This window comes from Hordeum vulgare, chromosome 7H (assembly GCF_904849725.1).
Source record: "Hordeum vulgare subsp. vulgare chromosome 7H, MorexV3_pseudomolecules_assembly, whole genome shotgun sequence".
In the NCBI taxonomy this organism is placed as follows: Eukaryota; Viridiplantae; Streptophyta; class Magnoliopsida; order Poales; family Poaceae; genus Hordeum; species Hordeum vulgare.
The window spans coordinates 497,767,330-497,780,834 of NC_058524.1; the positions used below are offsets into that span (position 1 = coordinate 497,767,330).

The following is a 13,505-nucleotide window of genomic DNA, read 5'->3' on the forward strand; positions in this document are numbered from 1 at the left end:
AATGTAATTTTAATCAATAGTGATGCGCACAATCTAAATATGATGTTATTTTACCTATTTAACAGTTTTAAAATTATATTTATGCTATAATTTTAACCAATAGTGCACAATCCGTTTTTTCATACCGAGGCCGATCCATGTTGTTAAATAATCTGCGGTTAAATTATAATTGACAAATACTTTGAAAAGTTATATCTTTTAAACTCTAACTCTAATTTTGAATTATTATATATGAACTCTTATTCAAAAAAGTGTTGAATCAAAATATAATGTTAGTTTACCTATTTAATTTTTTAAAATTCTATTTATAATGTAAATTTAATCTATAGTTATGCGTACAATCTAAATATGATCTTATTTTACCTGTTTAACAATTTTAAAATTCTTTATATTCTGTAATTTTAATCAATAGCGTACACTCCATTTTTTCATACCGAGGCTGATCTATGTTGCAAATGAAAACCTCATCAAAATGAGATTGAAGACAAAAAATTATCAATAATTGCATATGCATGCCGCGGCAAAACACCGCATGACGATCGTGTTGACCTCCAGCGCGCGCTTGCGCTGGCTGTGCGATGACGTAGGTCGCGTCCTGCTGTGGGTAGTCATTGCGGGCATCGCCGGCTCCCGGAGCGGGAGGCGATGGCGGTGCGGGCGGTGTACTTTCCGTGCCACGACTGTTTTCCTTCGTTGGTGCGCTGGCGCCAGCTGGAACCTTGGTCGTCGGCCATGCGGCCGTCCTCGGCGGCTGCAACCTGTCGGGCAACCTAGCGAGCATCCGGCTAGTCGACCTTGCGCTTGCCTTGATCCGGCTGGGATCGTCCGGCCGCCGGGCAGCCTGCTTGGCCATGGTCGACTTACCGGCCGCGTCGACGAGTACCGGGAGCTTCATGGAAGACTCGGCCCTGGCGTACTGGTCAATGACAGCCATCAGCTGCGCGAGGGTTGAGGATTCCCGACGCATGAGCTTGTGCTTGAGGCGGGTGCCGTCCCGGCTGCCGTCGATGAAGTACTGGATCGCGTGTACTTCATGAACGCCCTTACAGGAGTTGCGGAGCTCGGTCCACCGCGTGAGGTAGTCGCGGAGTAGCTCGGTCGGGCCCTGTACGAATAGGGTGAGTTGTCGAGGCTGACCAGGGCGCTTGTATATGCCGGTGAAGTTGCGCACAAATGCCTCCTAGAAATCCAGCCAGTCGTTGACGCTGCCAGCCGGCATGCTATTCATCCAGATCCGGGCCGAGCTGAGTAGCATGAGGGCTACGCGCTTGTTGCCATCAGCGATGTCGACGACAATGGTGTAGTCGGTAAACCAATCCTCGGTCTTGGTCGAACCGTTGTACTTGGGGGTGCCGCGCGCCAAGGTGATGCCTTTAGGGAAAGGCTCCTTGAGGATGCAAGTCCGAAACACGGCGGGCCAGCAGTGCTCTCTTCCTCAGCGGCCCGGGATTTTGCGAGCCGCTCCAGGCAGAAACGGGTGTCCTGGTCGTCAAGCTGACGCATGCCGATTCGTTCGGACACCAGCGCACGGGGTGGCGGCGGTGCCACCGACCGACCGTGCTCCTCGCGCCGACCGCTTTGTGCCAACTCGTCATCGCCCTGGCCAACCGGCCCCCGCATGCGGCCGTTGACAACCGACGGGCTGCAGTCCCGTCGGTCGTGGCTGCCCGCGTGTCAGTTGTCGCGACGGTGGTGGGTGGTAGGTCCTCGAACGAGAGTCGACCGGGTCGCGTGACGACTGCGTCGGCTAGGCCTGCTGCATGTTGGCAGCCTCCATGAGGATGCGGATGCGCTCTTGCTGCGCTTCAGGGGACGACCCCTTGAGCTATTCCGGCTTGCTGAGGGCGGCCTGCGCAGCCCGCATATTCTTGACGGGGGTTTCGTAGATGGGGCGACCGCCGACCAGCTCCTGGCCAACAGCTCCTCCATGGCGTCGCACATTACTGCGACAACAAAAGTCCTTCCTTGGCGCTAGGAATTCTTCTTGTTACTTCTCTGGTTTGCGTCGGTTTTTTCCTTGAAGAGAAAAGGGTGATGCAGCAGAGGAGGAGTAAGTATTTCCCTCAGTTTGAGAACCAAGTTATCGATCCAGAAGGAGGGCCTCGTCAAGTCCAGAGTACCTGCGTAAATACAAACAAGCTTGCATCCAACGGTTCAAAGGGGTTGTCAATCCCTTCAAGATTGTTTGCAAAGTGAGATCTCAAGGCGGAAAGTGCAACGAAGTAAAAAGTGTAAGGCTGAAAATATGGTGTGGAGTAGACCCTGGGGGCCATAGTGTTCACTAGAGGCTTCTCTAATAATAGCAAATATCACGATGGGTGAACAAATTACTGTCGAGCAATTGATAGAACCGCGCAAAGTCATGACGATATCTAAGGCAATGATCATACATATAGGCATCACGTCCGAGACAAGTAGACCGATACTTTCTGCATCTACTAATATTACTCCACACATCGACCGCTATCCAGCATGCATCTAGTGTATTGAGTTCATGGCGAACAGAGTAACGCCTTAAGCAAGATGACATGATGTACAGGGATAATCTCAAACCAATGATGAAAACCTCATCTTTTTACCCTTGATGGGAACAACACGATGCATGCCTCGCTACCCCTTCTGTCACTGGGTGAGGTCACCGCACGGTATGAACCCAAAACCAAGCACTTCACCCATTGCAAGAATCATAGATCTAGTTGGCCAAACAAAACCCACAACTCTAAGAGAATTACAAGGATATGAAATCATGCATAAGAGAGATCAGAAGAAACTCAAATAAGAATCATAGATAATCTGATCATAAATCCACAATTCATCGGATCTCGACAAACACACCGCAAAAGAAGATTACATCGGATAGATCTCCATGAAGATCATGGAGAACTTTGTATTGAAGATCCAAGAGAGAAAAGAAGCCATCTAGTTACTAGCTATGGACCCGTAGGTCTATGGTGAACTACTCACGCATCATCGGAGAGGTCATGGTGTTGATGGAGAAGCCCTCCATGTCCAAATCCCCCCTCTGGCAGGGCACCAGAACGTGCCCAGATGGGATCTTGCGGAGACAGAAGCTTGCGGCGGCGGAAAAGTGATTTCGATGATCTCTTGATTTTTTTGGGATTTTTAGGGAATTTATAGGCGCAACCCCTAGGTCAGGGGGCGCTCAGGGGGCCCACAAGCCTGTGGGCCGCGGCCTACCCCCCCTGGCCGCAGGGTGGGAGCTTGTGGGGCCCCTGAGGCTCCCCTGCCTTGGCTCCCAAGCTTCCCGATCTTCTTCCGTTCCGGAAAAAATATTTTCGGAGATTTTCTTCCGTTTGGACCCCGTTTCAAAATCTCCTCTGAAAGGGGTCAAAAACATGGAAAAAACAGGAACTGACACTTGGCACTGAGTTAATAAGTTAGTCCCAAAAAATATATAAAAGACATGCAAAACATCCAAAGTTTGACAAGACAATAGCATGAAACCATAAAAAATTATAGATACGTTGGAGACGTATCACACATCTGCCAGCCGGCTAGCCCGAGGGCAGCCGACGTGAGGCCGTGGGCTGCGTTGAACTTGGGTCGAGTGGCCTCAAACTCGTGCTAGGTAGCCTCCAGCGCCTCCTCCTCGCGGAGCAGCTGCTGGCGGTGGCCGTCGAGCTCCTCTGTGGCGACGACAGGGTTGGGCACCGCAGGGATGGGGTTGCGGAGCGTGTCCACCGCCGCGCGAAGCGGGGTCCGGTATCTGGACGCGCCGCCTAGAGAGATGGCGGTGAGCACCTCCACACGGTCGCAGAGATCGTGGATGCCGCGGGAGAGGTCGCCGTCGCCGGATGGCGGCAGCTGGTCGAAACTGAGCACCTCGGTGGGGTACTTGTCGGCGACGACCACAGCGTGGACGTGGTGCAAGCCGAAAGAGACGATGGAGCCGTCGACGGGGAAGTCCGCGTCCTCCAGACGAAGAGCATTGTCGTTGACGCAGACGAGCGCGCCATAGCACATGACCAATCCGTGTGCCACGCGCTCGCCACAAGGGGTGAAGGGTCCCGCCCGAAACTTTACTCCGGCGGGCTTCGCTGCCGGCCCCATGGTGGGCGCCAATTGTCATGGTATTTCCACGGCAGATGCCAGGAGTTTCCTTATATCGTGGTTTGGGGCCCGGCAGCGTTTGGGAAAGCGTGTAGGCGTAATGCACATGACGCCGATCTATCCAGGTTCAGGGCCCTCCGATGAGGTAAATCCCCTAGTCTTGCATGTGTGACTATATGAGAATCATAGTACAAATGGTGCTCCTTGAGCTGTTCGTGAGGAGGGAGACGGAGCTCTAGCTGCCGACCTCACTACCTCGGTGGTGTGTGGATCATATTAGCCTCTCTTTGGTGTGTGTGCGCGGTGCCCCCTCTCTGTGGGGGCGGGGGCAAGGCTTTATAGTGCAATCCAAAGTATACAGTGGTAGGGCTAGGATAGGAGGTGGGACCCGGCTGTGAGGCCCGCCGGTTGTCGGGTCTTGTCTGGCATGGGGCCCGCCGACCATGTGTCTCAACGGCCAAGATGTTGGCTCGTTAGGGAGCAGGTAGGGTGGAGCATGGCTACAGTGCCGTCTCGCCCGGTCAGCCTCGGCGGTGACTGGGGTCCTGTAGTCTTGCTGACCTTACATCATTGTGCCCGTGGCCTCACCGAGCATGTCAGCGCGTACTGTTGCCACGAACGCCTGTGTCTCATTTGTCTTGTCTTGTCATCGTACGGGAGTACGGTCGGATGTGACGGGAGCCGGTTGTCCGGCTGGCAATGGGCCAGCTGGCCAGGCCGATCCCGCCAGTCGGCCTGGCGCGTGTCGGCGAGGGGGGCTGGCTGCCCCAGCCGGCCTGGAGGGTTAGACGGTCCCAAATGTCTTGGAGACGGCTATCACGGATAATATTGGCAATCAACATGTTGAGTCGGGATGTGGTATATTGGTAGGACATGCATGCGCATATATGCTTGGTAACGGAATGCATGCATGATGGTAGACACCGACGTGGCAAGTTACGCTAATGTGGATAGTGTGCATGCTAAGATAAATAGGTTAGTGGTGATGAATTTCTTAGGTATATAAAATAGATTAGTCCATAAAAATCATATAAAAGCCATATTAAAATACATGAAAACCATATAAAATTGTTTTTAAGATGACATAAATAAACCCCAACGATGGCCGACGGCATCCGAGCGCTAGATCAATAAGGATGTGACCTAAACACGACGACTAACACATTCATTAGATCCTACCCCTCCCGTGGCCGCCAATCCGCTTGGCGTGTGTGGACCAACGTGTCGCGCACACCGCCGTTGGGATCTGCCCGTAGCACCGTCGCACCTCATGGTAGTTCGGCGCCTCGTCATAAACAGCCCGTCTCATGCCGGCTGATTCACACGTATGTGACAGAGGCCTCACCGCCGCCCCTGTCGGCCAGGCTTCAGCGCTGCTGGCGTCGGCGAGGGTGAGGGAGGTGGGGGAGAAACGCCCGACGACGACTAGGGTTTCCTCCTGGTCGCCCATGGGGGCGGACAAGGGGGTATTTTCATATAGGGTGTACTAGCAAACATGCCCGTGTATTGCAACGGAAAGAACATACCCGTGTGTTGAGCAAAATCATAAAGATGTGATAATTTTTTAAGTGCACTCAAGGTGTTTTTAGTTTATTAGACAATAAAAAATATCAACCTAGTTACAGCTATCTGTTAACACATTTGTTGCCGTTTCTCTTCGGTAATGTCCATATTTATATTATGATAAAAATAGCAAAGTCCATTTTTTTATTAATGACAACATACGCATAAAAAGCATTGTTTTTGTCTTGCTGATATATGTGTTTGTTAAATAGTCTTAATTTGATTGCAAAGATATTAGGCAGCTTCATAAAAAACGGTCAATTTGTAAGGACGTGCATATCCAATGTTTAAGGTTGCAACACACCCGCATGTTTGATAGTTCTTTTTTTTTGTTATGAAAACTGTTTAGAACAATATGAAAATTAAAAGTTAAGTCATTATATTTTTTTTTATATTTACATGTTTAATATTTTCCAATTTCATGGTCAAAATTTATCAAAACATATTTAGTTTTGATGTTTACCTTTTTTTACACATTCTACATTTTTGGTATACATCAGGAATATTTTGTATATATGTCTGACTTTGACATTTTCCAAGTACATGATTAGCATTTTTTCATATTAAAATTTTATGTCTAATTTGTTTCATATACATTGTATTTTTTGTGTACACTTTTCTTATACATTGGAAACATTTTTATATGCACATTTCATATTTTTTAAATGCATAATCGAAAAATTCAAGAAATAATTAAAAATTATATAGTTATTTTTCCTTACACGTTGTACATATTTTGTATATAATGAATTTTTATTCAAGTTTTGCATTCCTTCAATGCATGATTAACATTTTATCAAAGTTTGCATATAGGTAATTTTTATAATTAAAATATTTAGATTATATCCAAATAAAGCAAAAAGAAACAATTAAATAAATAAGTGCTCAAGGCCACACCGGACCGGTCCCGTCGGGCAGCTGGCGACAGAAAAAAAGGTAATTAAAATATTCAAAGTATATTCAAATAAAACGAAAAGAAACATTCAAAAAAAATAAGTGCTCAAGGCCACACTGAGCCGGCCTAGTTGGGCAGCTGGCGGCAGAGAAAAAGGGAAGGAATCGAACTTGGTCAACCACTTGGATGGCCGTGATGTTGTGATAGATTGGTGGATCGCTCCCTTTTGAAGTAGAGGAACAACCGACTTATAAAGAAAAAAAAATCATTTTTTCCACCTATCGATGGCATAGGGACTAAGGGCCTGTTTGGGACTGCTTCAATTCATCAAAATCAGCTTCACTTTATCAAATTCACTTTGAAGCAATTTCATACAGAAGCTATAGCACTATTAAAAGAATGTTTGGCTTTCATCTAGCTCCAGATTCAAAAATAAAAAATCTGATGGAAAGAATCTATTTGATTGGTTGAGGGGGAAGAAACGAAGGGGTATCCACTTACTGGTGGCAGTGGTGGGTAATCCCCCCCCCCCAACTCTAGCTTCTAGAGTATTTTGGAGCACCCCCTCGGGAGCTTCATAAAAACTTTGAAGTTATATCCCAGATTCTATTTTTTTTGCGGAGCGGCATATCGTGGAGCTACCCCGTTTGGCTTGTTTTTTCTGGAGCAGAGCTGAATTTTAAGGAGCAGAGCAGTTTCAAACAGGCCTTAAATCATATGAATTTTAGAAGCAAATTTCATGACAGACGACACAAGCATCATTTACTTTATTATTAGGTAAGGTACAATGTTTTAAATAGCGGACTACGGCAAATAGCGGCGAGCCTGTAAATCAGCTATAGCGAAGCTTTCGCTATAGCTGGCTATAGCGGCATATTTATACATGATACCATTTAACGGCACGCTGCTGAAAAGGCTATAGCGAGGCTATAGCGGGCTATTTAAAACTATGGTAAGGTAAGATAAGATACACTCATAGGCCAAAAGTTTCCCTCCATCACTCACTGGTTTTTATTACGAAAAGAAGTTGATGGCATCAAACTAGAATGGTTTTCAGGCAAGAGCAGCTTCATCGATCTATAGGAAGCATGTAAACAAACATTTGAATTTCCAAAGCGAATTGCAGCCTTGAGCGAGGTGGATTCATATCCGCTCGGGGCCACCCGTTGATCCCATTCTCATCGCTTCCTCCTTACCGCCCCATACCTCCCAGCAACCTGCAATGCCAATGCATGACAACGGCCCACCAAATTAACTAACCGCGAAACGTCGGAGAGGAAGCGCACGGTTCAATCAGGAGATCACACGCACATGAGGGGAAGGCCGTCCTTTCTTGGCCCCGCGGTCGTCCACTTCCTCCTTCACCACAGGCGCGCGGAACGAAGCCAGGTCCGTCTTCCTCCCCCGGGCCGTAGCAGGAAATGGGGCCGGCCGCTTCCCCGGCATTGCCGTCTTCTCATGATGGCACTCTCCGTCCTTGGCGCACGGAAGAACAGAAGCAGCCCATCAGCCGAACTAAAACATGCCATTCTGGCGGGAGCAGCGGAAATTCTATTGCCTGGCCGCCATGGATGGAAATGGAATGGAAGAAGAAGGGGGACATACCGATGTTTCAATGAGCTCATTCGAGTCGTGGCGGCTATCTTGGTCCGGATCCGAGGAGCATTTCAGCTCCTGAAATGCGCTGAGCGCCGTGCTGGTTGTTGGCGTTTGGGTTCTTCCCTTCTCTCGTGCCTGTATGTTGAGAGAAAAAGAATGCCACTATAAGAAAAAGTGCCACAATGGCACAACCATTTTCTCTATTTTCTTGTCAGATTAAATCATGCTAAGTATTAAATGACAATGGAACCACACCTGCATGAACTGATCCAAACCGTGTGCTACCATTGCATCTTCATCTTCGATGTCAGTACCTGCCTTGGTGGCAGTCAACCTGTTCTGTGAATTTCACGCAGAGAAATTTCTTCTCAGTTCAAAGTTCAAGCGCAATTATTTCGTATCTTAGGTATTATGAAACAACCACGTGTTCAAAGTTACTAAATTCAATACCCTTTGGTTCCTGATTATATCTACACCCTATATGGAAAAAAATAACTACAAAAAAGTCAAAATAGTTCGGAAGTTTTTTTAGAATAAACTTGACTTTCTTTTGCACTAGTATATAAATTTTCATGAGAAAACCCAGCATTGGCTTCAGGGCAAAAAAACAGAATTTATTTGCTACTATAGGTCACTATTTTGGCCGAAATTTTCTTTTTTTAGAAAAGAAGTCAAAGGGACTTTTCTTTTTGTGATTTTTTTCACTATTACAATGAAAGGCCAAGTTTATTTCAAAAATATTTTCAGAATGTTTGGACTTTTTATTTAGTTACTAATATTTTGTCTCATATAGGATGTATATACACCCATGGACCGAAAGTTCCCCTCCTAGTTTTGCTTACTATTGCCTCTTCGGTGTTCTTCTGCAGGCAAGAGTGAAATGCCAGGTTGTCATCCTTGTTGACGAAAACATGCAGGGCAGTGTCCAGGTCATCTAGCGGAAGAAGCTGCATATTCTGTAAGATCTGATCAATTGATCAAATATAGAAATGTTGACTTGGAACAAAGGTAGAACTACAATTCAATTAATTTGTAATGGAGGAAGTACCAAGCTACTTTCTGCAACCAGAGCTTCCAGCGTGTGTTGATTAAGCTCATTTGTGTTGAGTTCTCCGGAACCGCCAACATTTTCTGCAGGATAGCAAGATGCATTTTTCGGATAAGGTGCCCAGCTCTGCTTTCGTACTTCAAAGAAGTGTATTCAGAATATCCCACTTTTCCTTGTCATTGTAAATTAACTAAAGTTAGTTTTGCTGACCTTGCGTATTTTGGCGCCTTTTTGCTGACCTTGAGAAAACAATCATGTCTTGTGGGTTGGCAACCTACAACAAAATGGTTGTGAACAAATAAACTATCCAAGTAGTACTAACAAGGGGGATCACATCAGGAAGTTCTCTCGTGGTTCTTGAGATACCTTCCCAACATACTTCTGACCAAACCGCTGTGGGTGTATTGTTAAGAACCCAGAGTAGTCCACCTGCAGAATAAGATGAAGTATTTCATTTGACAATCCTGGCAAGAAAATTGGAGATTACTATCAGAAGTGATCTGATATCTTACCTTTATCCTAACAAGTGGAAGTTTGGGCTCTGATCCACTGCCTGCTGTTGTCTCATTCTTCTCAATAAGATTGGCCACCTAAAGCAGCTTTGTCAGTAGCCAGTACGAGTAATTAGACAGTACAAATTATGAATAATCAGCCAACTGAAAGTCCACGCCAACCAGCTCAGTCAACCAAATGTTGGTCATGTTTCTGACAAAGAAATGGGCAAAGTTTGTAGGACAGGTTATGGAGTTGAAGACCTACTACTTTATCCAAATGTGCATCTACAGATGCTTCGTTGTTGGCGTTGACGTCTGTTTGGCCTTCTAACACAACCTGACTTGCATTCTCATGATGAGATTGTGACTGAACTAAACATGAAAATAAGGAGTGTCTTACCTCGGCATATTCAAAAGGTCTAACAGTCTTCAGAGGTATATTAGTTGGCCTGTATTTCATTCCCTATCGAGTCGAACATAGCAAGTGTTTATGGTTAGTACAGAAGGTTGCAGCAGTTTTGACCTTTATTAAATCCATGGTTTTCAAAACATATTTACGTTTATTTCCAACAAAAGCACATGCTTTTGTTTGGCTTCATCGCTGGTCAGCGATGTGGCAATTGAAGATCCTGGCTGCGTGATGTGGAAACCCATTCCAGGAACCTCCTATAAAGGAATTTATCAGAAGTAGTTAAATGAAGAACGATTGACAGAATTAAGAACATTACCTTGGGATCAACAAGGCATTCATGCTCGTGGCCCCATATCACTAAATCCAGAAAGTCTGGTAATAGACGTTCGTTTATGCCGTTGTCGAGACTTCCCTTTATCCTGGAGTAGTACATCATAGCAAGAGTTCAAAACCCGGTTAAATAAACAACTGTTGTGGGAGATCGACCTATCGGTTCAATCGCTTTTGCGTGCCTGTTTTGATGAAGAACCAGAATGTTGAACCAGTCAGACAGTGGCATATCCTCTGTACTCTCATGTTTCATCCAACCTATTGCACCTGGTGTCTGAATAAGAGCATAAGATGCAATATATTCAGCATCAACGACTCAACCAACCACCCCAGCTGCGACAATTGACCATTTTACAATGAAATCTACCTGAATCATTGTGCTCAATCTTGCATCCCTAACGTTCCCCAATCCATATAGTGCGACAGAAGTTGCACCCTGAAGTAGCACAAGTTTCAGAGCCGGTTAGCAACATGTACTTACTTTGGCATTGTACAGACTACAGAGTGCAAAGTAGCAAACTGACCTTTTTTATAAGGATAGGATGAATTGACATGTGACCAACGCCAGAACTGCCAATATCCACCTTTCCAAAGTAATTCACGAAACCGGTAGCGGCGAGGACATCGATGGCGGACATATTATCCTATGGTAGGCACGTGATGGAGAAAAAAATGAAACATTTGGATGTGAGGTTCAATACAACGAATTATATTTAACAAATACCTATCCTGAGCAGATATACAAAAATCCCATATGTAACTCTGGATATGCATACATACCACTCCTGTAGGATCATCATGGTCGCCATGGATGGTGAACACAGGCAAGCCGACGTTGATGTTCTGGTCCTCAAAATTCGGTCGGCCAAACCTGAAGCATGCATGCAAACTTGCAATCAATGAGGGAAAGAACACACTTTCCAGTGTTCAGCCATCGATTAGCTAGGAGATTGGGTAGCTGCTGCTGGCAGATTGGTGCAAGTAGTACGTACAAGTTCTGCAGGCTGGCTGCATGATCACTGACCACCTGGAACTGCACTGGCCGGTCGTGGAGGCAGCGCCGCCTCAGGATCTCAATCGTCCTCACCAGCGTCGAGCGTGACGGCTTGTTCTCGTGGAACAAATTGCCGCCGAGAAGCAGGAAATCCACCTGCGAATCAATCATCGTCAGCATGCTTATGTATGCAGACATGCACGGACAAGAAGATGATCAATGAGTAGGTGTAGCAGTTGAGACATTGTGTTTCTCTGCCAGCGAGAAGATCTCCTCGAAGGTGTCGAATGAGTCGGATCGGCGTAGCTCGTCCTTCTCTAGGTAGCCGAGGTGGCAATCGGTCGCCACCAGTATCCGCAGCGTGCTGCTTCCTCCAGCTGCTTCTCCTGCCGCATTCCTGAAGAACACCACAGGCATGCATGCAAGAGCTAACTGTGTTAGTAGAAGTACGTTGCAGGTGGAATATTTGCGGAAATATATACTATAGCAGGTGTACAGCTGCCAAGGCATATGCATTAAGGGTCTGTTTAGGAAGAAATTGTTGTTTCTTGCTTAGTCAAATTAGCTTTTTCTTCAATCAAATTTTATCTTATACCGAGAAAGGGTTTCCCGCTTTGTATACAAAACAATCAACACCGTACAGAAATCATTGCTGGACGAACAGCACATCAATGCCAAAAAACGAAAAAGAAACAATTGTCAACAGCATTAGCTCGACAAAGAGCGGTTGATCCGCCACGGCTGCGCCTTTCGAAGACAAACCCTCACAGCCCAAGACTCCGATCCGTCGCGTGTCAAGCAGCACCTCCAAGAAGGGATGCGACGTCGACGGCGTTGCTGCCCGGATGAGTCCTATGGTTTCCCCCGGCACGTGGAAGGAGGTAGGGGATGGCTACCATCGACACCCTTCAAGAAGGAATGGTGGCACCCGCGGTGTCACCGCATCAGAGCCGGACGAACCGACAAGGATTTCTCCCGCACTCCACACCCCACCGTCCAATCGGAGCCGACCAGCCAAACCATCGTCAAACCCCACGCGCCAGCACAGTTGCGCTACCATTCACGCAGTCTCACTTCGAACACCAACACGAGGCAAAGGAGACCAGAGAGCTACGCAAACGATGAAGCATCAGCATCGAAAACGAGCGGGAGGAGATCCACCTCCATCATCGACGTGCGGGAGGCCCGCGCCTCCGGCACCGTCGGGGTCACCGACCGGATACGACAGCAGGGCATACCATGGCACCCCTGGCCTAGCCGGGCCCGAAGCGGGCCCGCTAAGCCCTGTCGGCCATGCTGCAGCGGGCTGGGAACGGCGCCGCCAGCACCCAACCTCTCGTCGCTGCTCCCTCATCTCCCGGAAGCTCCGCCGCAGACCCGTTGAGCCGTTGGCCCGCCCAGGCCTAGATGGGCCCCGCCGCCAGATCTCGCCGCAGCGTCACCCCGCCGCCAACGACGACGCCGTCGCCCAACTGTCCGCAGCGTCACCCCGCGGCGGCCCCCACGCCGCGGCGGGAGCCCCCCCCCCCCCGCCACCTGGAACGCCGCCGCCTAGGAACACCCCCTGGTACAGCTCCGGCCCGCGTCGGAGAGCCACCGGGAAGGGAAGGGCCGGGGGTCGCCGCCACCAGCGAACCCGGGGCCAGGGCGGCCGCGGGTGCTAGCGACGGTGACGGAGAGGGGAGGAAGAGAGCGGGGCTAGAGGAAGGGGGAGGTTGGCCGCGGCCGGTCGCCCGCGGGGGCGGAGAGGAATATTATCCTCGCTTCATATCAAATTTTATCTTATGACTCAATCTATATAAACTTTGATCAAATTTATAAAAACATTTGCATTATGAACAGTGGCGGAGCTACGGCAAGGCCGAAGTGCCATGGTCCGCCCAGCCAATGCAATTTTCTGCAGTGTATACGTACATTTGGCCATGAAATACGATTCTTGTAGTTATTTTCTACAGCCGGCCCGCCCAGTTTTCTGGGTCAAGCTCCGTCGCTGATTGTCAACTTATACAATATCAAAATCAGTATTAGTAGATTCATTCACCTTGAAATATACGTACTACTTCATAAGATATACATCCAATGTTGTTTATACCTACTAA

At 47.7% G+C, this 13,505-nt stretch overlaps 1 protein-coding gene across 1 annotated transcript; it reads right to left on the bottom strand.

Annotated features, from left to right (window-relative positions):
• Positions 1 to 7,507: 7,507 nt before the first annotated feature.
• Positions 7,508 to 11,823, bottom strand: LOC123409160 (double-strand break repair protein MRE11-like). The gene is made up of 19 exons (XM_045102130.1): positions 11,650 to 11,823; positions 11,405 to 11,562; positions 11,193 to 11,283; positions 10,937 to 11,056; positions 10,780 to 10,848; positions 10,595 to 10,686; positions 10,399 to 10,501; positions 10,229 to 10,336; positions 10,071 to 10,133; positions 9,936 to 10,007; positions 9,689 to 9,766; positions 9,543 to 9,605; positions 9,387 to 9,450; positions 9,177 to 9,259; positions 8,971 to 9,084; positions 8,384 to 8,467; positions 8,135 to 8,263; positions 7,841 to 8,005; positions 7,508 to 7,746 (listed from the first exon to the last, which is right to left on the bottom strand). Exons 1-19 carry the CDS (start codon positions 11,821 to 11,823, stop codon positions 7,708 to 7,710), a joined length of 1,869 nt encoding a protein of 622 aa, XP_044958065.1. The 3' UTR covers positions 7,508 to 7,707.
• Between the last annotated feature and the right edge of the window lie 1,682 nt (positions 11,824 to 13,505).